Source organism: Lynx canadensis, chromosome C1 (genome assembly GCF_007474595.2).
Source record: "Lynx canadensis isolate LIC74 chromosome C1, mLynCan4.pri.v2, whole genome shotgun sequence".
In the NCBI taxonomy this organism is placed as follows: Eukaryota; Metazoa; Chordata; class Mammalia; order Carnivora; family Felidae; genus Lynx; species Lynx canadensis.
The window spans coordinates 218973670-219001640 of record NC_044310.1 but is presented as its reverse complement, the minus strand read 5'-3'; the positions used below and the strand labels follow the sequence as shown (position 1 = coordinate 219001640).

Genomic DNA, 27971 nt, shown 5'->3' with positions numbered 1-27971 from the left:
AAAAAAATTTTTTAATATAAATAAAAATTAAAAAAAAAAAGCAGTTTGTTGTTCGAGCCTGGGGCCCGGGACCCCCGTGCTGTGCGCACCTGTCCCTCCCGGCCCCACGGGATGGCCTCCTGCTGCACCCCAGTCCCAGCACAGAGCCGACACCTCACCCGTGCTCGAAGGGGAACGGCTGCAGTCCGCTCCCTTCTCACAGACGTGGCAGTGGCCGGACGGTTTTGTCTGGGAAACCGTGGCCTCTGGGTGGGGCTGAAACGCCGGCCTCTTCCCCCTTGCCGGAAGCTGCACTGTGGCACGGTGCCGAGGGCGAGGGAGGCAGACGAGGACACAGCCTGGGGCTCTACTTTCTGTCCCTGGGCCCCGCTCCCTCGGGGTCCTGCGCAGGTGCCCGGCCATGCTGGGAGCCCAGAGGCGTCCCGCTAGCGCTGGGTTCTCTGCTCCCTGCTCTCCCAGGACGTGCACCACGGAAATGGAACCCAGCAGGCCTTCTACAACGATCCCAACGTCCTCTATATCTCCCTTCACCGCTATGACGATGGCAACTTCTTCCCGGGCAGTGGGGCGCCAGACGAGGTGAGCAGGGGCCACCCACCCGCTCGTGGGCCGCGCCGCCATGCAGGTGAGAGGGCAAGTGCACGCAGCCCCTGCACACGCACAAGCCAGGCCTCCCTGCTCGCGTTCATCCCAGCGACGGCAGGCAGGCGTGGGCTGAATTCCATCACGTGCCCACGGGGGCTTTATCTGGCCTGCGGTTCCAGTGACAGACTGGCCATCACGTCTGGCTCCAATGTAGGCAGATGTGAGAGAGCCCGGGCACCCTTCCTCCTGCCCATTCCTCTCGTCCGTCCGTTGGGCAGGGTGCCGTGCTGTCCCTCGGCTGTCCGGGGCCACACGGGAGGGGGGATTGGCGGCTCACGGGCTCCTTCACGGCCCCCGAGCCCCCGGCAGAGCCTGCCCTCGCCCTGAACGCAGAGGCCCCGACACCCAGGGGAGAAGTTTAATCGGACTCCGGGCCTTATTCCTGGAAGGAGGTAGGGAAGGATAGCCTCCTGTACTCGCATTTCTGTGCCTCTGTTGGTGTCTATGCCGCAGAGCCACAGGCCTTCAGACACTGCTGGGCCGTGGCCAAGGGAGAAGGGCGGCCCCACACCCCTCCAGGCACAGGTGGCCATTGTTGGGTCCTCGTGTCAGGGGCCCTGGGAGCACATGCTGGGGAGCACAGGACTCAGGCTTTGCTGCCGGGCCACTGAGCCAAGAGCCCCAGGCCTGTGACACCGGGGCCGGGTGCCCTCCAGTTGAGGGCCTGTGACACGAGCTTCTCTCTCCCACTCAGGTGGGCACAGGCCCAGGTGTGGGCTTCAACGTCAACATGGCTTTCACTGGCGGCCTCGATCCCCCCATGGGAGACGCGGAGTATTTGGCGGCCTTCAGGTAAGTGTCCTGGCTTCTTGTCCCACGGGGCACTTGTCAGACAATCGGGGGTTCCACACCAGTGTCCCCAGCTCTTGCTCGGTTTTACTGATGTCCTTGGACCTTCCTCTTCCTACACACACACACACACACACACACACACACACACACACACACGCACACACCCCGAGGCCCCTCTCGGGCAGGCCCCTCCCCCGGCATCCCTGGGGGCCCCGCACAGGGGGGCATTTCTGTAGCAGCCTTTTCTCTTAGTTGGTTCTCAGAGCCTCAGCTGGAGTCTGAGACTGTCTTGTCACCTCTGTTCGGCAGCGGGTCTGTCTTGGGCCTCAAGAGAGACACGGGAACCCTTCTGGGTTTTGACGGTAAGGAAGTGACTGAGGCCCGGGTGAGGACTTCAGTGCGGGTCTCAGAAAGAGACCCGCTTGCTTCGGAAAGATTTCATGATCTCCCAGCTGTCCTTCCAGTGAAGTCCTTGTGGGACAATGAGAGGCAGGAATCCGTGTCCAGCCTTCCGTGCTGCAGTTCTGGGGAGGTGCATGGCTGCCGTCTGCCCCGCTAGGACAGAGCTGTGCGACGGTTCCTTTAAACAGAGTGTTTGCTTTTGTCACGAAGTGGTGATTTCTCCTTTGATCTGGGCCAGGTTGAAGTAGTTCCTGTGACCAAACACAGACCCTCAGCAACGCGGGCTTTCTGCCGCTTGTTTTAAGTGGCGGCCTCTCCCTTCTCCCCAGAATGTGGGGCTCTGGGGCCCCAGGGCCCCGTGAGGAGAAGGGTGCTGTTCAGCGTGCTAGGTCTCTCGGTCGTCGTTAGAAAACACTGTCGGTGCGCTGCAAATTGGAGCCCCGTGAAGTTTCCTCCCTGCCTGTTTCTCGAATTCCCTGCTCTCCTTCGGCCATAAATCTAAAGCACACGTGTGTACGCGTGATGCCTGTGTCTCCGTGGACATGCATGTGCATGTATCCACATGCACAGGGCTGTGAGCATGTAGGCACGTGTGCAGGTGCGAGAGCGTGTGCATGTGTGTCTCTGGTGGGGGTGGCTCCGTAGGAGGACACGTCTCTACACGTTCTGCCGTAGCATCCGCCGTGTGCTCTGGGGGGCCCCACGGGGGCCACGGGACCCCTCGTGCTCGTCTCCGAACACAGTTCCGCTCCCCAGACTCGGAACGGTTGTTGGCTCTGGCACGATGCATCGCTGTGTGGATAGAAGCTCCTTCCCAGTTGCTCGTGGTTCACGGAAGTAACGGCTCAAATTTGGTTAAGTCGAGGCAGCAGGTTAGCTTCTCCAGCAACGAAGGTGGTTTTTACAATCGCGTCCGTCACCTCCCCAGCTGGTTTCTCTGCCCTGATTTCCCCGAGTCACTTTTTCCTTTAATATCATTGGCTTAATTTTGGTGTTTCTTCCTACCCCTCATCAGATATAATGGAATTTTGACAATCGCGTGCCTAATTTAAGGGAGAGGGACTCCCCCAGCGGGTACGGGATCTGGCAGTTTGCCCGTGTGCCTGGTTAAGAATCCACGCCACGTTGGGGCGCCTGGGTGGCGCAGTCGGTTAAGCGTCCGACTTCAGCCAGGTCACGATCTCGCGGTCCGGGAGTTCGAGCCCCGCGTCGGGCTCTGGGTTGATGGCTCAGAGCCTGGAGCCTGTTTCCGATTCTGTGTCTCCCTCTCTCTCTGCCCCTCCCCCGTTCATGCTCTGTCTCTCTCTGTCCCAAAAATAAATAAACGTTGAAAAAAAAAAATTAAAAAAAAAAAAAGAATCCACGCCACGAAATCCGAGCCCGTGCAGCGCCAGCAGCGGGGGCCTCGCTGCCGTCTGCGGAACGCCTGTGCCACCTTGTCACCCCTCGGCCCGAGAACCAGCCCTCTCGGAAGGCCGCTTGGAAAGTAAAGTGTCTGGGCACCTGCCGTGAGGACCGTTGCTTGGCTGGGGACCCCAGGGCACGCCGCGGGCAGAGGGCGGCGCTGTGCTCGGCTGGGCTGGCCGCAGCAGTGGGGGCAGCTCTGTACTTCACGTCACCCCTGCTTTCGGCCGGGCTTCAGCCGCACTGGGTGCTCTGGGTGCTCTGGTCCCGAGACGGGGACGCCCAGCACCGGGAGGTGGCCCTCCGGCCGCGGGCAACCCCCCTCCCCCAGCCGCCCGCCTGGGGCCAGCCTTTAAGATGAACCTTTCTCTCCGAGTTGCTGTTGACATTGTGTTTTAATCTTCTGCCAAGCGCGTACATGATGATACCTTATCAAATGAACTTTTTAAAGCTTAAATAGCCTCTTTGAAAAGGAAAATTGTTTCAGGGTTTTTTTGGTTTTTTTTTTTTTTTTTTTATTGATTTCAATGTAAAGTAGCACTTTGAAGTTTACAATTTATGGTTCCCTGGGCATCGATCGGCTAGGGGAAGAAGGGTCAGGATCCGTCTTCCCCTTTCTTCTGTGCGTCTCCCCCTTTCTGGGGGCCCCTGGGGACAATGCGGGCCTTAGAGGCAGCACCTTGTTACTCAGACCCACGGCCTGCCACGTTGCGTTTCAGGAGATCAAGCCTGGGATGAAGAAGAGATAAGAAAATTGCCCCTAATGAAATCCAGAAGTGGAGGCACTTTCTCCTGGGGCTCAGACTTGAGGACAAAAGGCAACCCTAATTCAAACCAGCCCGTGCCAGACGGGCTTTGAAGTGCAGAAGCAGGGGCGAAGGCCCCGGCGGATGGAGAGGATGCGCTCTCCTTCCCCTCCCCTACCTGCCATCCGGTGTCAGCGCTCGGGAAGCGAAACTGGGATTACGTGTGCTTTTAGATCACAGCTTTGCTTTAAATGTGCTTTTATAAAGTGTATCAGAGATGTCAGTGAAACTGGATATTTTGAAGTGGTAACTTTAATCTTTTAACGAGTCGCGATTTGCCTTTAAATTGAGCCACTGGGTAGATTCACGTCCTTTTCGCCAACCTTTCAAGCGTGACCCAAAGACGGAGGCTCTCGGAGCTTATGTTACTTCATAAGCTGTTTTGTGGGAGTTTGTTCCTTTTTCCTCCTAACGAAAAATTCTTTACAAAATCGTTTTTAATTTTTATTTATTGTTGTGAAATGTGCTTGGTGCTTCCCGTGTTAGCCATGGGGGCGAGCACAGCTCAGAGGCACCCACCGCGCGGGTCTGTCCACAGAGGCTCTAAGAGTCCAGGCCTCGCTGTTGTGAAGACGTTGGATCCAAACCCCCGGACCTCGTTTGCTAGAGGCAGTGATGGCCCTGGGAGGGCGTCCACACCCCTTCCCGTGTGGGAACTTTCCCGGAGGACGTTCCGTGGTGACTTAGAAGCGGAACGTGGCAGGTCACGTTGAGCCAGCCCTGGTGCCTGCCCTCGAGGGCGGGGCAAAACCGGGACAGCAGGGCCCCTAGGCTGTGGGGCTCGCAGGCGGGTGCAGTGACCGCCGTACTTGGGCACCTGCTCGCGGGGGCATCCCTGCGGGAGCACACCTCCCAACACAGACCTGCCTGTGTCGGGGGCCGCCTCTGGGGGCCGGGACCATGGCCCCATCGGTCAAGCGTGTCAAGGGCTCTGACCAGGTGACCAACACGGCGGGTCTGTGTGTTCCACGGCTGTGCTGCGGGAGCCCCGATGAGGACTCGGCCGCAGAGCGGTCAGCTCATACTTGTGGCTCGGAGTCGGGTGCCGGGGTGAAGCCAGAGTCCTGCCCAGAGCGAGGCGGGAACCCGGGAGAGAGCACAAGGGTACTGAGCCAGAGACCGAGGTGGGCTTTGCGGCAGGAAGAGGGGGCAGCTGGGAGAGGCCTGGGCCGCGGTGCCTGAGGGGACGGAACTGTCACGCGCGGCCCGGCAGAGACCTGCTCCTCAGGCCGGCTGTGGGTCTGTGTGGCGTCCTCAGCAGCCCCACCGCCTCTGCTGCTCGTGCCCAGGGGTGCCCCGTGCTGGGGAGTTGCAGGGGAGCGCTGAGATGGGTGGAGGTGGCCAAGAGTGCAGGCCCCGGGACAGGCCCCAGGAAAGGAGCAGGACAGAGCTGGGAGCACATCGGGATGGGACATAGAGCTGGGAGCCCGTCCATCGGGATGGACCAGCCATGGGGAGCACGTCGGAGCAGGGCAGCCTCGGGGAGCGTGTCAGGACAGAGCTGGGAGCACGTCAGGGCCCGACAGCCTTGGGGAGCCCGAGCACAACCGGAGACGACGGTGGCAGTGGGGCCGTGGGCAGCGAGGGACGGGTACCGTGTTGGCAAGACCCTGGATGGTGAGGGGTGTAGAGAAGCCGGCAGAGCCGGGTGCCCCGCTTGGCAAATGACAGCCAGACAGGAGCCGCAGGGAGGGGCAGGGCTCAGAGCAAGGTGACCTCCCCGCCCTCTGAGGAGGCAGCAGGGGGAGTGGAGGGACATCCCCACCTCCTGAGGGCAGAGTCTGCGTTAAGAGAGCGCAGAGAGCCTGGAAGTGGGCGGGGTTGCAGAGCTGGGGGTGTAGAGGAGACGGGGGCGGGTGAGGGCCCGGCCTCAGTGCCCAGCTTTGCCCTAGCCACCCACTCACTCCTGCTGGCCGCGGTGCCTGTGGAGTGGAAGGAGCAGGACGCGGCTGTGGACGTGACCGTCAGGGACAGCCAGGCCAGAGCCCGTGGTTCCCGTTGTTATCGTTGCTCTGACCCTGACTCCCAGCGGTGTTCGAATACTGGATGGGCAGGCACTCCAGCCGCGTTCCGGGTGACCTTGGTGAAAATGACAGATCTCGGTGGCTCTCAAAACATGGAGCTCTGACGCCCCGAAGCCCCAGAGGCCAGGCCCGGCGTGCAGGTGGTGGCAAATCCAGATGTCAGAGCAGACACGCCAGCCCTCACGGCACGGATGTGCACAGCATCCAACAGTAGGAATTTTCAATTATCAAAATGCCATGGCTGTTAAAATCGTGTCATCAGACACCCAGGGCACCGAGCTCCCGCGAAACCGGTTCGGGCGATTCAGCAACAGCTGTTGTGTGTCCGTCAGGCGGCTCCCGCTCACGTCAACTCTGGAGGCAGACCTTTAACTACAGGACCGAACCCGAAATACGCGACGAGGACAGAGCAGAAGGCGTTGTCGCCAGAGCCCTCGGGTGCCACGTGACAGGGGAGGTGTGTGGGCCGGTGGTGTGGACCAGGCTCCTGGGGCACATGGAGGCCACCCCCCAGCTCCCCAGGTGCTCTCGGACACAGGTGGGCACGGCCCCTGGAGGCAGCGCCACTGGCCCGAGGCTCGTGACCACCGCGAGTTTGGTGGGTTTTGTGTGGGGCCCTGGTTGGGGGACAAACCAGAAGGGCCAGAAGCAGGAACCAAGGGCAGAATCGGTTACTGCACGTGGACTCCCCTGTGGGGTTTGCAGGTGGCGAGTTTGTATGCCTTGCGTAACCAGACGTCACGGGGTGGCTTACGAGGAACGTTTCTGTTAGGTGTAAGTGCCCCATAGATCCGCCTGGCTGTCGCTCCCACAAGGCAGCCGGGACTGGGAGCGAGCGTCCCCCGTGGTAGCAGATCGAGTTCACGCTACCCCACCACGCCAGCTTGCGCCTATCCTGGGCACGCAGCCGTCCTCTGCGGAGATCCGCGGTGCGGACACGGACAGACGTGTGCGCCAGCTGGCGGGCGCAGAGTGGCCGGTGAGCCTCAGGCTTGAGGGAGGCCTCGGGAAGGGAGCGGGCGGCGTCCCAGGGCCTCCCGTGGGGCTGCGCTCGGGGCGAGCGTGCAGCGAGGCGCCAGGCTCTGTCACTCAGCACTGCCCCGACCATCTGAGCTCCAGCCCCCAGGGCCCCGCCATGCCGAGGGGGCTCTGGGGCCATGGGACCCGGCGGTGTGGGTCCTGAGAACCGGGTGCCCTCTGCTCTCCCGCAGTAAGGGGTGCACCAGTCACGGGCACGTGCCCACCTCTTCTCTGGGAGACGCGCCTCCTCCCGCGTCTAAGCAGACGGTGGGGAGCGTGCGGCTCTGGGAAGCTCCCCCCTCACCCCTCTGCCTTCACGTTGCCCTGGGGAACGTCCACGGTGGCCCCACAGGAGCGCTCACCTGAAAGTGATGATTTGACAGAAGGCCTGCAGTAAATATTGACATCTTGTTTTCAGAGACCAAGTTGCTTGTTAAAATTTCATTCTAGAAATGAAACCTGAGGCCAGATTCCCGTTTTCTTTGCAACACCGTGAAACACAGATGTTTTGCACGGGGGTGGGTCCTGGATGGGATGATGACGTGGGGGTTCTAGAAGGCCGATGGGACCGTCAGGAGGGCACATTCAGCTCCTTTCCTAGAGGCCAGGAAGCAGAGTCCCATGGAGCGGAAGTGACCTCTCCCAAGGCCTACCTACCGAAAACCGGCCTGGAGACCCACCGTGCGCCCGCCTGGCACTCACCACGTCTGGTTTTCGTGGCTTTGGCAGGCGATTGAGATCACAACCTGCGGGGCTCCAAAGCCGGAAGTAAAGCGAGAGTGTGTGCTCGTACGTCAGCTGCCCACGCTTGCGCGTGGCCGATGGGCCTGTGCCCCCCACACCCACACAGACACGTGGGGTCAGCCTGTTTCACGTCTTGTTTTTCACTGGCTTTTCAGTGATGCCACACAGCCAGCGTGGGCGCCGGGCACTCTCTTGGTATTAACTTCCTTCCGTGCTGTATTTGTTAACTTTGTGGCGGGGGGATTAGGAACAAAATAGCTCAGCTGTCCTTCAGAGCAGAGAACGAGGCCCACAGCACGCTCTGGCTTCAAAACGGCTGCTGGGGCCCTTTGCGAACGAGCCGGCATCTACAGAAAACGTCCGTGGTTCTCATCGCCAAGATGAGCCAGGCACGTGGCTGAGACTGTTCTGCCTGAAGACAAAGTTTGGCGAGAGCCGCTGGCAGGCAGGTGCCGATCGGCCTGGGGCCGCCGAGAGCCACCGCGGGCGACCCGGGTCCTCAGAGGGGACCGTCCTGTGTGGGCGGGAAGGCGGAGTGCGTCCCTGGTCGTGACGTGGACACGGGACGAGCACCGGGACCTCCTCGCCTCCGGCCTCCGTGGCAGGGCGCCGAACCCCAGCTGTGGCGCGTGTGCTGAAGCGGACGGTTTGTGTAAAGACTGCGGTTTGCACGTTGCGTTCACGGAATCTGAGGGCTTGTGCTGCAGCGTCCCGGCGGGCACAGAGAAAGGTGCTCAAATCCAGGGCCGGAGTCTGACGTGAAGGATGCTAGCAACGTCATCGCGGCAGAGTCTGAGGCGGACGTGGGCCAAATCCCACCTCGTGTCTTTTTAAGTTAGAGTGGAACGGGCCACGCGCATGTGTTCCCGTGTGGCTGTGGCTGTTTTCGCACGACCGGGGCCGTGTCGGATGGTGGCGACAGGCCCCGTGGCCCAAAGACTCCGTTTCCTCTCGGGCCCTGGGCGGGAACCCCTGCTGGTCCAGACTCACGTGCCGTGCCCTGCAACCCCTGACGGACGGCCCCCACGGCGCAGAACCTGCTGGAAGCTGCCCTCACCAGCCCGTGGCTGAGGCGGTCCGGACACAGCTGGGCGAACGGGGCCCGGCCTCAGAGGAAAGAAAAGTAGAAGCCGCGAGAGCCTCCAAAGCCAGCCCTGACCTTCTGGGCCTGCCCAGTGGGAGGTCCCAGAAGCGGGCTCCCGGGCCGGCCAAGGGCCTGGGGTGAGGTCGGTGGCAGACTCTCTCGGTGCCTGACGTGATCAGAGGGAAGCCCGGAGGCTCCTCCCGCGTCACAGACGCTCTCCTCTCGGACGGGCTCGCTCGCTGGGTCTTTCGGCACCGGCCCGTGCGCGTCTGGCGGGTCTTAACCTCGTGCACTGGGGTTTTCGTCACTTCCGCTGCCTGAGGTCAGAGGGACGTCTCAATGCGACCACGTCCGAGAGTTGTTCCCGAACGGAGAAGCAGTTCATTTTTGGTTCTGCTGGCCCAAGCTGGTGCCTTATGGAGTTGACTTTGCTGACTTAAGGGGCGCATTTCGTGGCAAATTTTCTTTTATAACACAAAGCATGAGAGACTGGAGGCTCTCCCGCCAGCCCTGCTGCCCTCTGGCCGTGGTGTTCCCGCTGAGCAGGCGTGAGAAGGGCCCGGGTGGGCCTCCGGAGACCCGTCTGACTGAGCTGAGAGTCCGACATGAGCAGTGGGGCCTGTGGGCCTTTGGAAGGTGCAGGACAGGAAGTGGCCTTTGGTGCAGCACAAATGTGGTCCGGCCCACGCGACCCTGGGGGAACCCAGTGACGAGTTCCGCGGCTCACCCAGCCTGCTCTAGGCACCCGGGCCCCTGTGTCCGCGGCACTGCCCGCCTCGCCCAGAGGGAGGAGGGAGACCCGGGAAGTCTGGTGGTGGATTCAGAATCGAATAGAGCAAGCTTCAGTGGCGGACGAAGTCACATAGCTTCCTGTTGTGACACGTGCTCCATTGTAGCCGGGCAGGTGTCATTAGACCACGTGCAAGTGGTTGTTTTGTGTTAAGAAGTGTTTCTTCCACTGTTCATGGGGCCGTTTTCCTCATTTCCCTAATGTAACTAAACCACTGGACCTCTCGGTGGGTGTTTACACCTTTAGCCCGTCCATTCTCTTAAATGTGCTTACCTAGTATCCCCGTAAAGATCCCAGGTGTCGGATTAACCCACTGACCGCCCCGCCCGTGTGCCTGCCGGCCATCCAGTCGCTTGTGGCTGGCGTGCAGGAGCGAGCGGGGGCCCCCTGCGGGCCAGGGCTGCTCGGGGGCTCCCTGTCCTCTCAGCCCCACAGCTGTGGGTCCCTGGTGCCGGGGGCAGTCGGTGACTGTGCCTGTCTTGAATCCGGACCACGTGAAGGGAGCATGGGGGGAACAGAGGCACCCCCACCTACAGGAGCGAGACAGGACCTACAGGGAACAGAAAATGAGGCGTGGGGAAGATCTTTAGCAGTCTGGGTGGCTGGTGCTGCGGAGGTTATAGGTCCCCCAACATAATCAACCAGCCGCCTCCAGAACCCCTGTGCGGTGGCTTCCCTGGGCATTCACGTCGGGGCTTAGTGGCTCAGGCTTTGAGGGTGCTGTGAAATGAGCCGTGATCACCTTCTGGGTGCGAGTCCTCCGATCCCGGCCCCCGTGCGGAGCCCTTACTCTGCTGACCTGGGTGGGAGACGGGCCAGTCTCCTCCCGGCCGTGCCCCCTCAGCTAACCCAGTGTCGCCTTCTCCTGCCCTTCGCAGAACCGTGGTCATGCCCATCGCCAGCGAGTTCGCCCCAGACGTGGTGCTCGTGTCTTCAGGCTTCGACGCCGTGGAGGGCCACCCCACGCCGCTCGGCGGCTACAACCTCTCCGCCAGATGTAAGTCGGGTCTGCAGATCACCCAGGAACAGTCTGGATTCTGCTGTTTTTACGGTTAGGTGTGCTCTGCATTTCAAGCCTCCCCTTTAGCAGCGATAGGAGGAAACTGTCCGTGTTACATCTTCCCAAAAACGTGACCGTGCCTGCCGCCCCCGAGAACACAGGGCAAACGGTGGATGCACAGGGTGGCCCTCGCGGGGGCCGTGCCCCAGCACAGACCTCAGGGCCCTCCCTGATGCCGGCTCGGGGCCCGGGGGCCCACACACCGACCAGGCAGAGGGCCAAGCTTAGCATCACGCCCAGCGCCCCTCCGTGCGTGGCCAGCCTGCTGCTGGCCGTGTTCTGAGCTTCTCCACTTACAGGCTCCCCTTGGAGACCATGTGGGTTCAGGCCCAGGCCTCCACGACAGAGCAAGGCCAGGGAACGTTTGGGTTTCCCGTTGCAGATAAAAGTTAGTTTACGCTACCGTGTGGTCTGTTCGGCGTGCGATAGCGTCACGTCTAAAACCACGTCTGTGCCTTAATTAGAAGTTATTTTATTGCTGGCTTTGCGGGAGTTGTGACCACCGATCGCCATGACAAACGCGACGATGATGAACAAGTTAGAAATACTGCAAAAATTACCAAAATGTGATGCAGAGACACAGAATGAGCAAGTGTTGCTGGAAAAACAGTGCCCACGGACCCACGGACTTGCCCGACTCAGGCTTGCCCCAGACCTTCCCTTTGTAGAAAGTGCAGTAAAGGCTGAGGCGCCTGTGGCCCTCAGGGCAGCCTCGGGGCCCCATCACCGTTCCCGTCAGAGATGTAGCCAAGGCTCTGGGAGGTCCTGGCCCAGCGTTGGGCCCGGTCCGCTGATGGCGGCCTGTGACGGGGCCGCTGAGGGCGGCACAGCTTTTGCCAACTTGAATAAACATCAGAACGTGCTGGTGAGGACGGTAATCACCACTACCCGTCATGCGTTTTCTGCTGGTGGGAGGGGAGGTGGGTGCAGAGGGCATGCTGTGGCTCTTGATGAAATCCAGACACGCCGGACGTGATGTGTGAGTCCGGGAGGGGCCCGCACCATGGCGCGTGTGCCCGTGACTGTGCGTGCACACGCGTGTGCCCAGCCCACCGGCCGACCAGACCCCTGCGCCTCTCCCTGGCCCCGAGGCTCCCAGGACACAGCCTCAGGGGCACATTCTTGGTGCCTCTTCTGTGGCCCCAGCCCGACAACCGAGGGGCTCCTCCGGGGGCTCCTTCCTTTCCCCCAAACGAGATGATTTGCGGCATTATAAAATCAAAGCACCAAACCGTAATTCCTACTCTCGAACAGATCAAAAAGAATCCCAAACCGAAATTCTTCAATGAATTTATTACAATCAGACCTGGCTTCTATTATGTGTTTCGGAGCGCCAGCCCCCTGGGTCTCTGTAACGTGATGTAATGCGTCTCTGGGTGCTTTGATCCGCGGCCCGCCCTCGCCCTCCGCTCACGCCTCCCATTTCCTGTTGCAGGTTTCGGGTACCTGACGAAGCAGCTGATGGGCCTGGCTGGCGGCCGGATTGTTCTGGCCCTGGAGGGGGGCCACGACCTCACGGCCATCTGCGACGCCTCGGAAGCATGTGTTTCTGCTTTGCTGGGCAACGAGGTAGGAGGCGCAGGGCATCTGCGGCTGTTCTGTGCATAGGCTCGGGGCTCGGACCCTGGACCCGTGGGCTCTGGTGCATCTGTACTCAGGCCGGGGTCATGTCCGCCCCCCCCCCCCCCCGCCCCCGTGGCAGGACCGCTGCACACTTGCACAGTGCCCTGGTCATGGCTGGAAGGGTGGGAGCTGAAGGGCCACCCAGAACCCTTTTCTCTGTAAAGGTGGCTTGGGATCCTGTGTTGTAAAGGTACCCGCCTCTGTGTGTAGGTTTTCTCATCTCCCCACTTCCTCTGTGGACAGTCCCTTCTCAGAGGGGTTCGAAGGTAAATTCTGGGGGCAGCGTCACCGTGCAGGTTTGCAGACTGGGGCATGGGGTCCCGGCAACACCCAGACTTGGGGCCCTGTCCCCACCCAGGCCACAGGACAAAGTCAGGGGGATGCTGGCTTGCACAGCTGAGCTCGGAGGGTCTGGACCGGAGAGGGAGCCTCTCAGGGCTCAGGGGAGAGTGTCCCCGGGAGCACGGTATCCCAGGGCAATGCTGGGCCGGGCTGTCCCGGCCCGGCTGGGGCCGCAGGTGGGGAGAGCTGCCCAGCCGTGGGTGGATGGAGGGCGGGCGGGCAAGTGCCGCCTGCAGCGTCTGAAGCGTGACCCGAAACTGTAGTTCCCGCTTTGATTTTCCGAAATGTGCTCTTCCTGAAGTTTTAAAGCCATCCGCGGGCCTTTGGACATGGGGTCACACGCCTGTGTCCTGACCGCCTCGGAGGAGCACGGGGCAGGTTCCGGTCCCTCACAGCACAGCTTGTTCTCGTCGCTCACTGTGGCATCGCCGCGCGGTCTGAGGCCAGCCGGCCGGTGTCTGGGGGAGCACAGGCGGGGCTCCCTAGATCACAGGCCCGACCTACAGCAGGGAGGGGCCGGGGGCCCAGGCTCGCCAGACACAGGGCCCACGTGGGGGATGTCCAGAGGCGACCCACGAGGTCTGCAGTGTGCGAGGACACGCTCCAGCCGGGCGGATTCCCTGGGCGTCCGTGGGGACGCCGCCGTCCCCGTGTGGGTCTCCCTCCCCCTGCTCACCTGGACTCAGAGGAGCCTGAGTGACAAGGCCCCGAACTGCGGCTGAGGACGCACGGCTCAGGACTCCGCCCGACCGGAGTGGTGCCTGATCCCGGGCCACTTGTGGGCGCCCCCAAGAAGATCTGGAAGGCAGGGTGGCCCGGAGGACTGGGGCGGGAGGCCCAGGCAGAGACGGCCCCTGTGGCTGTCGGGCTCTGCTCTGGGCTCCAGTCAAGCAGGCCCTGGTGGGGAGGGCGCCCCTCCTGTTCCACTGAGCCCTCTGTCAGGAGGCCCAGAAGCCCAGGGAGAGGGTGGTGCTGTGCGGAGTACCGGCCAGTTCCCCCGTGTGGGGCTGCCTCTGCCTGGCCCAGGAAGCCCCTGTTGAGGCCCCTTTCTTGTGCCGTAGACGCCCGCGTTCTCAGCCTGGAAGCTTGAGCCAGTTAGGGCTCCGCCAGGAGGCACGTCTCCCAGAGCGGGCTCTGGCCCACCGCACGTCTGCCCTCCTAGACCCCCGTCGGGATCACGCAGCGGGCAACAGGGCCCGCACGGCGTTTGAGGAGGGCTCCAGTGGAAGGTGCAAATTGGGGCTCGAGCAGGCACTTGAGGGCGCTTGTGAAATTTGACTGCATCCCACGGGACACGGTGGGACGACAGAGCGCAGACAGGTCTCCGGTGACAGAATGCAGGGCTCTGTCCTCCGGCCACTGGCGGTCCGTATTGTTCCGTTTGACTTGGGTGAGCCGTCAGCAGCACGCTGTGGACACGGCAGGGTGAGACGTGTGGCCTGTGCCCCTCCAGGCTCGGGGTGGACGGGGCTGACAGGATGACATTTGGAGGCAAACGTGCGGTCTGAACCCCAAGGCCTAGTTGCAGCCACGCGAGCTCAGGGTCACATGTGAGCACGGCCTGTCGGGGGTTCGATCCTCGGGCAGCCCTGTGTGTGTCCTCTGGGTGAGGTGGCCAACAAGGAGAGGAAGGCAGGTGACCCCGGGGGGTGTGGCAGCAGGGAGGAGAACCACAGCGTCTCGGTCCTGGGCCCACGCACCCGGAGGAGGGCGCTGGCCCAGGGGGCTGTCCTAGGACCGCAGTGGTGGAGACCCTCCCGTGCTTCCTGCCCAGCAGCCCTGGATGGCCGGGTCAGGGTCTGGAGGAGCAGGGTCTAGACCCTCGGCACCAGGGGCACCAGGCTGAGTAGGACCAGGAGCCAGAGTCAGCGGCACCCAGCTCCCAGAAGGACTTGGTTCCACATGCCCCGTGGCGCCCAGCCCGTGGCCAGCGGTGGGGCGTGGGCAGTGGGCTTCAGGGGGCTCTGTGTTCTCCTGACAGCCTTTTGTCACGCGTGCTGTGTAGACCACGGAGCTTGGTGGCAGACCTCCTTTCCGATCAGGTTGTTAGCAATGTGCTGGGCTGTTCTGGAATAAAAGACGGGCCTGCTTTTTAACGTGTCCACACGTCACCACCCTTTCTTCACAGAAAACAGCCTGCGCCCCCAGACTTTGTGCGAGAGTTTAAGAACAGCTGAGTAATATACTCAGACCATCCTGAAGCTTTTCGATTGTTACAGCTGGTCGTTTTACACGACGATAAAGCCCAGGCCCGGTCCCGCTCCCTGGGCGTTTCCCTTCTACGAAGAAAACGTTTTCCTTAAGCACTAGTTGTATCGAGGTCTCTTGAAAGTCTTTCTCCTGCAAGGAAGCTGCACTGAGCCCCGCTCCTCCACCCTGCGGGCTTTCCGGGCTGATGCTTCGTGTGTGGGACAGTTTGGCACGCAGCCGCCGCGGCCTGCAGACAAGCGGTTGGACCGTCACCTGGGCCACCGGGCGACCGCCGTCTGAAGTCCGGCCTTGCTCCTGAGAGCCGTTTTACGTGATGGCTCCAGCTTTAGGTTATTTGCAACCATCGGTGACAGTTGACGATGGAAAATCATTTGATGTGCCGCTTAAGTATTACAGAGCAAGCAGTGTAGGCAGACATGCGGGGAGCCCAGCAGGTGGGCACGGAGGCCTCCGGTCGGACTTGAAGCAGTGAGGGGCCCGGGGCACAGGCCCCACAAGGGTAGGGTTTATTTGGGCAATTTCTGCTCAATCATGGGGTATTTCAAAGTTATGTACTGCCGCTCGGCCCAAGTCCAAGATCAGTGGAGAATGGTAGTGGGCCAGGTGAGACCGGCGTCGAGGAAGGTGTGGGGGGATCTGGCCCCTCGTTGCACCCTCACACTTAGGAAAGGAGCCGGTGCGACCGCTCCCAGTGGTCACAACAATTGCGAGTGAGAGATGGGGACACGGAGAGACACAGAGATGGGAACAGACAGATAGGGAGACCAGGAGAGACAGAGGCACAGAGATGGGGACAGAGACACACAGGGACAGGGACGGGGAGATAGTGACAGCCTGACAGCCAGTCTTCATTCTCTCACGTGCACCCTCACCTGCACACGCCCTGACACACGTGTTCACGCTCCCAGTCAGGCCCCCTCAGGCCCGCAGTGACCATTTGGGGGGGCCAGCAGGCGCTTGTGGGGGACACAGGATCTCAGATTGCGTGCACCGGGGCCAGGGTGGCGAGTCACCCGCTGACCAACGTTTGGAAGGGCGGGCCCGCGCCGTGTTCTAGAAGTGGGGAGAGCTGTACCTGCCCTGGCACAGAGTGTCCTCCTCGCCCCGTCATCGTGACAGTGGGATGAAGGGCGTGTGGTCACAGGCCGACCCTCCCTGGCCCCCTTTGTAGAGCGAGGATGAGGGTCCACGCGGTCGCAGGCTGCCTGGTTCCGCTCCCGGGGTGGCGGCTGAGCAGGGCCCGTGAACTGCCTGTCCGGCAGGTTCCGTTACTGACCGCCACGCTCCCACTGTGGCCCTGGCAGCAAGAAACACTGTTCACGGGGCTCACCTTCGGGGGGTGCTGTTTTCAACGACTCCCCCTCTTCCAGGAGGAGCCGCAGCTATGAGGACAGAGCCAGACGGAAGGCGGGGCGAGGGTGCAGGGAGAGGGGAGACGGGGGAGCTCTCCGGGGTCAGTCCCAGGACACGGGACCGGGTCCTCCGCACGGCTGGAGGGACCCCCAGGGGGCTGCCCCACACGTGCCTGGGGAGGGGGCCACCAGCAGCTGTTAGAGAAGGCTCCGCGACGTTGCAGGCACAGGGACGCTCTGAGCCCGTAGCCACTGCTTCCCCAGGACGATGGAGCCACTGCCTGGGCCTGACACGTGGTCCCCCAGCCCCCTGCAGGCGCCATCCAGAGCCCACTAAGCCCCCCGAGCCCCACTGCCAGGCCCTGCCGCCCGCTGTGTAGACCAGACGTGGTGAGCCCACCTCACCCGGGCTGTGGGTTAGCGGAGGTGGTGCTGGCTGTGCGTCTGAGCCCTTGACCTTTTCTCAAAAGGAATCGTGATTTGTAGTTCTTAGTCCTCCTATGGCTTGTGTTTGCATTTCAAAAACTTTGCTGGAAACCAGCCCCTCGTGTTCTACAAGCCTTTGTGTTTTCCCCGGAAGAGCTATGGAAAAGGCCGCTGACAGAGACGGTTAAGGAGTTGTGGCCGCGCCCCCGCCACGGTTCCACGCACCACGGCTGCCCAGCCCGAGCGGGCAGACAGCAGCCCTCCCCACGCTCAGCACGGCCGAGGAACCACCGCTGACTTCTCAGGTGACCCCCAAAACAGCCACAGTTGGGGACAGCCCCGGGGAGCGTCCCCCCTGGGCCCCAGCCGTGAGCAGCTGTGGACGTCCTCGGGGACAGCAGGGATCTGGCCGAGGATGCCACTGGCACGTGACGGGAGCCTTTAGCCTCAAAGAGTGACCAGGCAGCGACCCAGGGCCCCTGGAGGCCCCTCTGGAGGCGGTCGGCAGGGAGCCCCCCGGGGCATGGTCAGGGGGCCTGTGTCCTTGGAAGGATGAAGACTGAAATCTGTTCCTGGGGAGCAGCCCTGCTGAGGCCAAGGAGGCTGGAGTCTCCCTCAAGAGAAGGGACCCACCGCACTCGGGGAACAGAGAGGCGGGAGCCTGCTAGCGGGTGCACTGCTATGGGGAGCTGGGCCCGGGAGGGGCCAGCAGAACAGCCAGGGCCTGGTGTGGGGGTCAGAGCTACAGGTGGGCCCCCTGTGACATCCTCTGGCAGGAAGGAGGCCTGGCGTGCCTGCTGGGTGCCGGCAGTCTGGACTCAGAAGCGGGAAGGAGACCGCGAGGGCCAGAAGGCTGCCAAGCTGACCCGCGCGGCCGGGGCCCTGGCCGGGTGGCTGCGCGGGGGCTCTGGCGGCCCGGTGCGGGCCGGAGAAAGGCTCCCAGTGTGGACGGGACGGGCGCACCCGTGGACAGGCCCCGGCGCCTCTGTCGTGGAAGTTTTCCCGGCTGACGCAGATCTTCCCACGTGAGGAAAAGCATGAGCAACGACCCAAGTTCTGCCAGGACGTCTTGGGCACCATTTTCTCAGGCCGTCGGAACCTGTTGGTTCTTGAGCGGCCCTTCCAGACTGTGGAGCAGAAAAAGGCTTTCCCCTCCTAACGAGACTCAGGAGCTGAAGCCCTGAACAGCTGTCATCAGACCAAGAACGGTCTGCAAGGGCCAGACGTTTGTCATCCTCAGAGTGGGACACGGAGTGTTTTCCTGCTCACCTGTGCTGAGGCCAGCATCTCAAATACTAAGCTTAAGGTGTGCTTCTCGAGTGTTCCGGACCCAGGCATCAGGGCGGCTTTGGGGGTCTCCTGTCTACAAGCCGGCCCATTTGCTCCCCCCCAAAAGAGCGTCTCCCAGAGGAGGCCCGCAGTGCGAGCACGAGGCTTTGGAGCTCAGTGACACATCTCCCCGGCTGAGCGCCCCTTCCAGGACACAAAGGCCCGGGGACTCCGTGAGTCTGGCACGGGGGGGGGGGGGGGGGGGGGGGCAGGGCCGCCCTCCCTCCGCTCGTGTTGGACGGCCTTTCTGTTGGGGGGGGGGTTCTGCCACCCTTTTCCTCTGTTCCCCACCTCAGTCAGCCTCCCGATGCCTGCGCCCCCGCTGGCCCCGTCTCCAGAAAGGTCACTGCTGCCCCGAGGGTGGACAGGGCAGCCCACCCCCGCACCAGCCTGCCCTGCCCTCCCTCCACCACTCTGCCCCCTCCCCCTGCCCGGCCACGCCTGTCACGTCCCCAGGGCGCCGTGGCTTCGCCCTCCCGGCTTCTTCCTGGTCTTTGCTCAGAGGGCACCTGCTCAGGACCGCCCTGGCCGCTGCATGGACACGGCAGTCCCCCCACCACACCCTGTGTCCTGTGACCCTGCTCTCTGTTGGATCTACTCCTCCAGTAAGGCTGTAGCTCACCTGGCAGTCTCTCCCCATCACTAGGATGCCACCCTAAGGCTGGGGCATGGGTGGCGTGTGCTTTGTTCACCGACGTAGCCCGGGTTTGTAGAACAGCGGTTCGCACTTAGCGGGCCGCCCCGCAAATAGTAAATGAAAGAACAAAATCGCAACTGGTCAGAGGGTAACACTCTGAGTCCTAAAGTTTCTCACGTTTCCCGGCCCTTTGTCACCACGCCAAGGCTGGAGGCAGGCAGCCTCGCATCTCCGGCCCCGGAACAGAGCCCGGTGCCGGGTGCTGCCGGGTGGCTGCTCGGGGCCCAGCTGACCAGGGGCCAGCCTGCAGGGCGATGCTCTGGGCCGGCACCCTCTGCCCCTCAGCACGGCCTCGCGCTGGCCTTGCAGCTCTCCGCCGGTCGTCACGGGAACAAACCACGTGCCGCCGGCGACACGCTGCGTTGTCACCTTGCTTCCCTTCTGTCCCTTTACTCCTTTCCTCCCGGAGACCCCCCAGGAGCCGCCCACTCTTCCCAGGGGCATCCCCTCGGGCTTCTGTGCAAGCCCACGCCGCGGGCGGTGCCTTGCCCCGAGGTTTCTTGGGATCTTTCCCCTGAATTCCGCGTAACTTCATGACAGAGAAGGGACAAGGTAGCCAGCTCCTCATGCAAGCACGCAGACACCTCACCTTCCAGAAGCCTTCGCCATGAGCTGGGACGGAGAGCGAGCCCCAGGCCGCAGTCCAGCCACAGGCTGATCCCCTGGGGTGCCCGAGACAGCCGCCGCGGGAATGCGGTGGGGACAGTGCAGGGACAGGCGCACCGCAGCGCTTGGAGGGGACGGCGGCAGAGGCTGTTGGGAGGGGAGGGTGACGTAAGCCCCTGGAGGGCCAGCCGGCCCCGGAGACTGGCCGTGAGGAGCCTCCCACCCCGAGCAGAGCCAGTCACGACTCCCTCGCCCTGATGCGGCCCTCTGCGTCGGAGTGAGACTTTACGGAATGAGTTGGGTTTCTGAAACCATTTTTCTCTTAAAAGCGGGAGATCGAAGTTTCTGACGATACTGGAGTTGGGCGGGACAGTCAGGGCTGCGTGGCTGTGAAAACCCGAACCCGGTGCGTGGAGCCCGGGCTCCGCCCCTCGCCGCCGTCCACACAGGACCTGGCCAAGCAGGCTGCCCGCGGTGGACGCTGCTGTCTGCACACGGGGCCCGGCCGGGGGGAAGGGGTGCTGGGGGGACCGTCCCGCCGTGGCTCTGATCCCACATCTCCCCACCTGGGACCCACGGGTTGCCGCGGGTCGGCGGTTCCCGCGAAGTCCCCGCGCGGGGCCTCGGCGGCACTCGGCCTTCTGACGTTCGACCTCTGCCCGCCTGAGGGGCGAAGGGCACCCCGGGCGGGGGGGCCGTTTTCCTCATCACCTGCCGGTTCCGAGCCTTCCTCGGGGACCTGTTGACAGCCCAATGCTTCTCTTCTCTGGTGAAGCTCATGGCTTTTGCCCAGTTTTCTACTAGGCCAGTGTTTTCCCGTTTATTCGTTAGAGGGGAAGATAGGACGGATGGGTGGGTGGGTGGATGGCAAGACAGACGGATTGGACAGGGGATTGGACGGTGTGGTCAGCTGGACGGATGGATGGGTGGGTGGACAGATGGACCCTTAGGCATCTTCTCCTTTTCCGTCCTCCGGAAGAGCGAGTGCAGGATTGGAGTAATCTCTTGCTGGAATGGCTCTCCTGCGCCCTGGGTTCCACTTTGCAGGAAAGTTCTAGGTGACTGACTGCGTCACTTCTGTCCCTTCTCGAGTTAGCGCCGGGATGGTCACGCCGTAGCAGGTTCATCCACCTCAGCCAGGTTTCTTCTTGCCTGTGGCACCCCAGCCGTGGCCCCACCTCACCTCCCGGCTCCGCTTCTGTGGCTGGGTGGCGGCCTCGCCCGGTCCCGCCACGACCCGTCCATTGAGTTGTTTCAGAGAATCAGCTTTCAGCCCCAGTGTCCTTTTTCTTTTTCCAGAATATGTTTCTGCCCCTTTTCTGTGTGTTTTCTTCACGTCTTTGTCCGGGCCTGCTCTGTCCTGTCGCTCACCTCTTAAACTGAGCACCTGCTTTTTCTGACCTGTGTGTGCCTCAGACGGATACGTGGCACTTTGATTACTTTTATTTCTGAGCGTTTCCTGAGTTCTGTCGATGACTTCTTTGACCCGTGATTGGTTGGTGCGGGGGTTCTTGTTTGTTCGAATTTCCAAACCTAAAGGCTCGCAGCTCCCGTCTGTTACCAGTTTCTTCCGGCTCGTGCATTGGCAGGAGCAGGAGGTAGGGCTGCGGGGACGCTCGCTCCACGGCTGGAGTGCGGTCCGTCTGCGAGGACGCTCCCGGTGTGTTGGAAGGAGCACGCCTCCTCCGCCCGTCTCCCAGGGCTCTGTCCTCTCCTCCAGGCCTGTTGTAGCGTCCACATTTGGTTTTCTCTGCTGACTTCTGCCTGCTCTTTGTAAGGAAGACGGGCCACCCTCTCCCCCCACGGCGCGCCTCTGTCCACCCACTTGGGTTCTGGCGACATTCACCTCCTACATGTTGAGCGAGTTTCGCCAAATGTGTACAAATTTTAAGTCCTGTCCTTTCGGTGAATCAAAAGTTGTATCACTCTGTAGAGCCCTTCTTTGTGTCCAGCCACGGTTTCCCGCTCACGCACGTGGTGTGGACCGCTGACCGTGTCCTGAGGCTCCTGCCCTGGCTTGTCTGTCTCTCCTCCTGTCTTCCAGCCCCCTCCTCCCTCAGCATAAGGCTGGATTTCATTCTGATTTTTATAGCCAGTCCGAGGTGTGGCCCTTAAGTGGAGACTCTGGTCCTTAAACGCCCTTTGTTGCTCTGCCGCTTTTTCCAGACTCGCGGTCCGCATCTCGCCCTGCCCTGCGCTCCCCCGGTTTCCGCAGCACTTTCTCACCAACGGCTTCTGGCCTCCTCCCGCCGTGACGACCTGACGGGGGGCTCCCCGCGTTCCATCTGTCCCCGCTGCGTAGGAGGGCTACACAGCCGGTTGTGGTTTCCAGTAGTGATCCTTACACACACTGACATGTACCCGTGATGTGGTCAGTGGCCTCTTCCCTCCCCACTGACCCCTAGACCCAAGCGGGGCCGTGGACTAAGCGACACCCTGTTGGACGTAGTTGTACAGAAAAGCTACATGCTTCCCGTAACTGACCTGTGCCTGGTGCCCTGCGTGTTTATTTGCTCTGTTGGGAGCCCCCCCTCCAGCCCCCTCCCGGGTCACGTGCAATCCCTGACCGGCAGCTCATGCCTCTTGCTTGCTTTTTCTTTAGCTTCGCCGGGATGGCACCATTCCCGTGGTTTTCTGTGGTCCCTGTTGCTGTGGCCTTCCTGCATGCACGTTCTTTGCTCATTTTCTTCTCGCTTCTCAGACCGTCACCTGGGACCACTGTGCCTTCAGCACGAGCACGCCCCTTACGTTTCCCCGGAGAAGGACACGGCCGTCACCCTTCCCCCGTTTGCCTGCTTTATTAAAGGCGTGATTTTACCCTCACGCGTGAGTGAGCAGGGTTTGCCCCTCTGGGTTTGGCCGTCACTTTCTCGGCACACTGAAACAATCACACCCTGTCCTGTTGCTTTTCTTTGCTGTGAGCAGCCAGTGCCTGGCTCACCGGCTCCTTTGCACACCGTGTTCTCCGGCTGCTATCAGAGCTCTCTGCTGGTCTCTGATGTCGCACAGCCTCACTGGTGTGCACAGGGGTGGGTGTCTCGTATGATTCTTCCTGCTCGGGTCTCATCCCCCCTTCTGGACGGGGATCCTTCCCGTCAGTCCAGTCCTGGAGAACGCCTCGGCCGTGGGCGCCCCTAACGACCCCTCCCCACCCCCTGGACACCGAGCAGATGAACGGAGCCCTTCCCCCTCTGCCCGCTCCCCTCGTCCCTGGTGCATTCAGGCCACCCCTTCCACTGTTGCTTCCAGGTTACCAGTTTTCTCTTTCTCTGATCCGAGTTTCCAATTTCTGCTGTTACGTTTTCATTTCTAGAAGTTCTGTTCGGCTCTCTTTCAAATCCTCCAGGTGAGTAATCCTATGTTAGTGTCTTACTTATTTTTGTTACTATAAAAGTCACCTTTATTTTTCTGTTATTTGTTTTTTAATTCACATCCAAGTGAGTTAGCATATAGTACAATAAAGATTTCAGGAGTAGTATCTTATTTTTAACGCATCTTAACCTACTACTGCATAGTTTAAAACTGATCATTTCGGGGCGTCTGGGTGGCTCAGTTGGTTCGGCCGACTTCGGCTCGGGTCGTGATCTCGCGGTCCGTGAGTTTGAGCCCCGCGTCGGGCTCTGTGCTGACGGCTCAGAGCCTGGAGCCTGTTTGGATTCTGTGTCTCCCTCTCTCTGACCCCCCCCCCACCCCATTCATGCTCTGTCTCTCTCTCTATCTCAAAAATAAATAACGTTAAAAAAAAATTTAAAAAACTGATCATTTCAAGAACTGCGGTCTTTGAGGACATAAATCTGTGGGTTTTTTACTAGACCTTTAATCCTGGATAGCTGACCCTTCGGACGGTTTCCTCTCGGCCCGTCTGACCTCAGCCTGGGAGCCAACCCTGGACGGCACTGCTCATGCCCAAACACGCCCAGCATTCGCTCGCCTTCCCACGACTGCCCCTCCCGCATCGGGCTCCATGCGGGACCCCACCGTGCGACCGGCCATGCCCTGTCCTTACCCTCTCTGGGCTGTGGGGGCCTCTCAAGCTTCCCTTGGTTGTCATTTTTGAAACGTTGACAATTTTCGGCTAGCGAAGAATGCTACTCAGGTGTTTTGTAGAATGTCCCTCAATTGATATTTGCCTGGTTTTCCCTTACGATTGGACAGGGGAGGAAGACCGCGGGGTCAGGTGCCCCCCTGCTTCTGTCCAGGACAGTGCCTTCCCCGGGCCTTATCTCTGCCGAAGTGAACCGTGAGCCTCGTGTGAAGTCCCCTTTCTCCACTTCCACACGTGCTCTGTGGTGGATGTCGGGAAGAGGGGCTCAACTCACACTCGAGGGGACAGATGGGAAAGTGTGAAACTCCACGTCTTGGAGAGGGGGTGTGTGCAGAAGTTACTGAAATCCCTCTTCAGGAACATGTCTCCTCCCCACCCCCCACCCCCATCGATTTGTTCAATCGCTTTTTCCATCGGTACGGACTCCTGGACACGTTCGTGCTCTGTGTGAAGTTCAGTACCCCCTGTGTGTCTCCCTCCCGATGGGCCTCGTGCGCATCCTGTCGGCACCACCTGCCATCTGGTCCCTCGAGACCACCAGGCCCTTCTCAGCCCGGCCCTGCGCCAACCTTGGAAAATCCCATTTCCCCAAGGAGCCTGGTGCCCTCTGCTGGAGAGTGATGTGCGAGAGCTTGTTCTCCTGACCCCAGTCCACGCTGGCTGACTCTGTATTCGACGTTTTGACTGGGCACTCAGGGAACTGAGCTGGCATTCCTGGTCGGCGGCCTGCTTTGGGGACGCGGTCCTCACGAGAGGGTCTGCGGCTGCTCTGCGGGCACCTGAGCCCTGCAAGCAGCGGCCTGTAAACCGGGCTGATTCTCAGGGGGCCGTGTCCCTTCTCCGCAGAGCCCAGGCCAAGAACCAAATCCTGCCCTGCAGTGTCCACGCGAGGCCAGCTCATCTCAGGGGGTTGGGGGGCTGTCCCAGGACGTGTGACCGCCTGGGCAGGTTCTGCTTCCTTCTGGAACCCAGCACATCTCCCTGCATTTTAAAGGCTCGTCTAATCCTTGAAGTTTTTTAGAATTACTTTTGTGTTTTCGTGATGCATTTGAACCAGCGTGCTTGGTTGTCATGTTGGGGACGCTCCAGTCTGCCCTGTGGCCCCTTGGTCGTCTGGGTTTCTTTCCTGATTATCTTCTGCTGCCTGCACTGGAGGAAAGTCCTGCAGCAAAAGGTCCCTCCCCTCTGAGAGGTTCTGTTCACTTTTCTTCCTTTTACCCTTTCCCCATTTTTGGAAGAACATCGTCAATGGGGCGGTCAGGCATTCTTTGTAAGACTAGGGACGTGAAAGCAGTATTTCCGAAAAGTAGCCATGCTTTCCCCTACTGATGAGCCTGTGGTGCAGTGTCCCAGGAGGCCCCAGGTCTTGTACACCAGCCACTCGTCGACACGGTGCCTCCCGACGCAGCAACTCACAAGTAGACCGGACGGTCTCCTACAAAAATTACCCTAAAGAAAATAAACCTAGGGGCAGGTGTCCGACTTCCGCTCAGGTCTTGATCTTACGATTCGTAAGAAAAAAAATCTACCTTTGTTTAAAACAAAAATCGTATAGGGGCACCTGGGTGGCTCAGTCGGTTAAGCGTCCGACTTCGGCTCAGGTCACGATCTCATAGTCCGTGAGCTCGAGCCCCGCGTCGGGCTCTGTGCCGACGGCTCAGAGCCTGAAACCTGTTTCGGATTCTGTGTCTCCCTCTCTCTCTGCCCCTCCCCTGCCCATGCTCTGTCTCTCTCTGTCTCAAAAATAAATAAACGTTTAAAAAAAAATGTTAAAAATCGTACAGTAAATAGCAAAGGTATATTTCGGTTTTTCCTCTTCTCTGTTGGCAAGTACGCTCAGCAAACAGGTGCTGACTCTGAGCGTCCCGCTTCAACACACATGGGGCTATGTCTGTATTCACAGTGTGTTTCGATTTTTTTTTCTAGCTTGATCCTCTCCCGGAAAAGGTTCTGCAGCAGAGACCCAATGCTAACGCTGTCCGGTCCATGGAGAAAGTCATAGAAATCCACAGTGAGTTGTCTGGGCCAGCGCTCAGCAGGAACCTCCCGGGGGCACGGGCTGACCCACATCACCCGGACTGTCTTGCGGGCAGGCTACGCCCTGCGCTCCCTGCGCAGTCACTGGGTCCCCGCCAGCCTCCCTGCTGGGAAGCCCCCGTGTGCCAACAAACGCTGAGGGGGTCCCTTAGGCCCTCCGCCCCCCGCCCATCTCAGAGGGTCTGCGTGGGAGGCCCCTTCGCACGGGCAGTGCCCGAGTCGGGGGGGAGGCCCCGCTCCCGAGGACTTGGCTGGCAGTGTGGGGGAGCCCAGCGTTTGTGAGCCAGGGGGTACCCCGGCTTCTGTCCCCCGAGAGAGGTGCTCTTCAAGGCGCCCGGGAGGAGTGCGGCTCGAGACCCCGGGAAGGCGGGTGACTCCCGGTAACAGCTCTTCCCTTGCCCCAGGCCAGTACTGGCGCTCCCTGCCGCGCCTCTGCTCCACGGTGGGACACTCTCTGGTAGAGGCCCAGAAGTGCGAGAACGAGGAAGCCGAGACCGTCACCGCCATGGCCTCGCTGTCCGTGGGCGTGAAGCCCGCGGAGAAGAGGTGAGCGCCTCCGCCCTGGCCCGGCGGGCCCTTCCGGGAACTGTGCCCCCTTCTGCACACCGCCCCAGACCTGGCCCTTGTGTCCGAGGCGCGCGGTTTCTCCCGCAGGCCCTGCCTTATGCACCCGGCCTGCCCCGGAGGGGTGGAGGGCGGGGGTCCCCACGCGCACGGCCAGCTCTTCACGGCGCCAAAGACCCGGAGAAGCACTTGGAGACCCTTCACTCGGGAGCGGGGGGCCCGCCACGACCGCCCTTGGGGGGCAGGGGCACAGGGAGCCCGGAGCGGGCAGCAGGAGGGCGCGGGTGCGGGAGACGCCCCGAAGCAGGTGGGCACCCCCCCGACCCTCCCCGCTTCTCTCTCCCTCTGCCGTGCCCGCCGCACCCCTGCTCCCCCCGGGGTGCCGCCGCAGACCGGACGAGGAGCCCATGGAAGAGGAGCTGCCCCTGTAGCCTCCCCCGGAGCTGCGGTTCTCTTGTCTGTCTGTCCCTGTCTTGAAGCTCCGCCAAGAACAGCTCCTGTTTCTCTGCGGCCTGCCCGCGATCTCTGGCCAGGGCTTGAGCGGCAGCGGGGAGCCCTCCCTGCCCGGCCCCCGGGCCCCCCCCGGGCGGGCAGCATTGCGCGGAACCGGGACAGACGCCGGCCGCGCAGACACACGGACACACACGCGGCCAGGCTCTCGGCTCCCGGAGGGAAGCCGCGGAGGAGGGAGGCCCGTGCGGCTCGCGGCACAGCCGCCCACTTCGACGCCACGAGGGAAGGAAAACGGAAATCAAAGATCTGATAACACAAAACGGACTCGATTAAAACTGGTGCTTACAGTTGATTATCACCCACAATTCCACAGTCTCCGTGTAAACCACTCAACTCATCCCGTAGCTTCTTTTTTTCTTTAACGAGAACGTTCTCTAGGCCCCGGCCGCCTCCGTGGCCCGCAGCGGCGGGGTCTGCGGCCGGGCGGGGGGGCGGAGTGGACACGCGCAGGAACGTGAGCCTGCGGGACCGGCTTGCTCTCTCAAAGCCATCGGAAAGATGCGAGTTTGTGCCTTTTTTTATTGCTCTGAGGATTTTTTTTTGTGCTGGGGTTTCTGAAGTCTGAGGAACAATGCCTTAAGAAAAAATAAACAGCAGAATCGGTGGGACAGTTTGGGCCTGGCGGGGGAGGGGGGGGGCCCACGCGCCCCGAGGCCGCTGCGTGCTGGCCAGGGTGGGGGGGGCGCCGCTGGGGGGGGGGGGGGGCTGCCGTCCCGTGGCCCCTGTTTTGCTTTAGTGCTGTTTAAGAGACGTGCAGGTAGTTCCAGCAAAGTGGCAAATACTGTTGGGGGTTTTGAAGTCCGACAAATTTTAAATGAATCCAAAGTGTTCTTTTCTCGTACGTCATTTAACAACTGAGCATCTCCATTTGGTCGTGAAGCATGTCCTAGGCTCACTTCCAGTGTTACGATCGGAATGCTTTTCATTAAAAGCAAGTAGCATGAAGTATTGCTTAAGTTTTAGGTATAAATAAATATATATATGTATAATATATATTCCAATGTATTCCAAGCTAAGAAACTTGATTCTTATGAAATCTTGATAAAATATTTATAATGCATTTATAGAAAAAAGTATATATATATAATAAATGGCAGGGTCGTAAAGGTCCCTGGCGAATGAATGACGTGTGGACTAGACATCAAGGTGCTTACGGAAAGGGATCTAGTTTGAAATCAACGTATTTTTGAATTCCAGATTGGATAGCTTCCAGATCGCCAACGAGTCCGCCACTGGACGGCTGCCTTCGGGTTGTGAGCTGTCCTTCCCGCTCTCTCCGGACGGGACCTCCTGGTCCGAGCCTCCTCGACATATTTACCTAATGAGTTTTTATAGCAAAGGATAGACATTTGCTGTTGATTTTTTGTATGAATTTTCCACAAAGGAGATCCTGAATAAGCATTGTTTGTGAATTTTACATTTTGTTCTCACCATTTAGCAGTTTCCTGAATGGTA

The 27971-nt window shown here is 60.8% G+C and overlaps 1 protein-coding gene across 4 annotated transcripts in view; it reads left to right on the top strand.

Annotated features, from left to right (window-relative positions):
* Positions 1-27169, top strand: part of HDAC4 (histone deacetylase 4) — a 226751-nt gene extending 199582 nt beyond the window's left edge. For all 4 annotated transcript variants that reach the window (XM_030328206.1, XM_030328205.1, XM_030328203.1 and 1 more), the window contains 7 exons: positions 460-579; positions 1340-1437; positions 10590-10708; positions 12207-12340; positions 25329-25413; positions 25844-25985; positions 26395-27169. In XM_030328206.1, the coding sequence (XP_030184066.1) occupies positions 460-579; positions 1340-1437; positions 10590-10708; positions 12207-12340; positions 25329-25413; positions 25844-25985; positions 26395-26434 (738 nt within the window). In that variant the 3' untranslated portion in view covers positions 26435-27169. The remainder of the gene's footprint in view (positions 1-459; positions 580-1339; positions 1438-10589; positions 10709-12206; positions 12341-25328; positions 25414-25843; positions 25986-26394) is intronic.
* Positions 27170-27971: the final 802 nt, after the last annotated feature.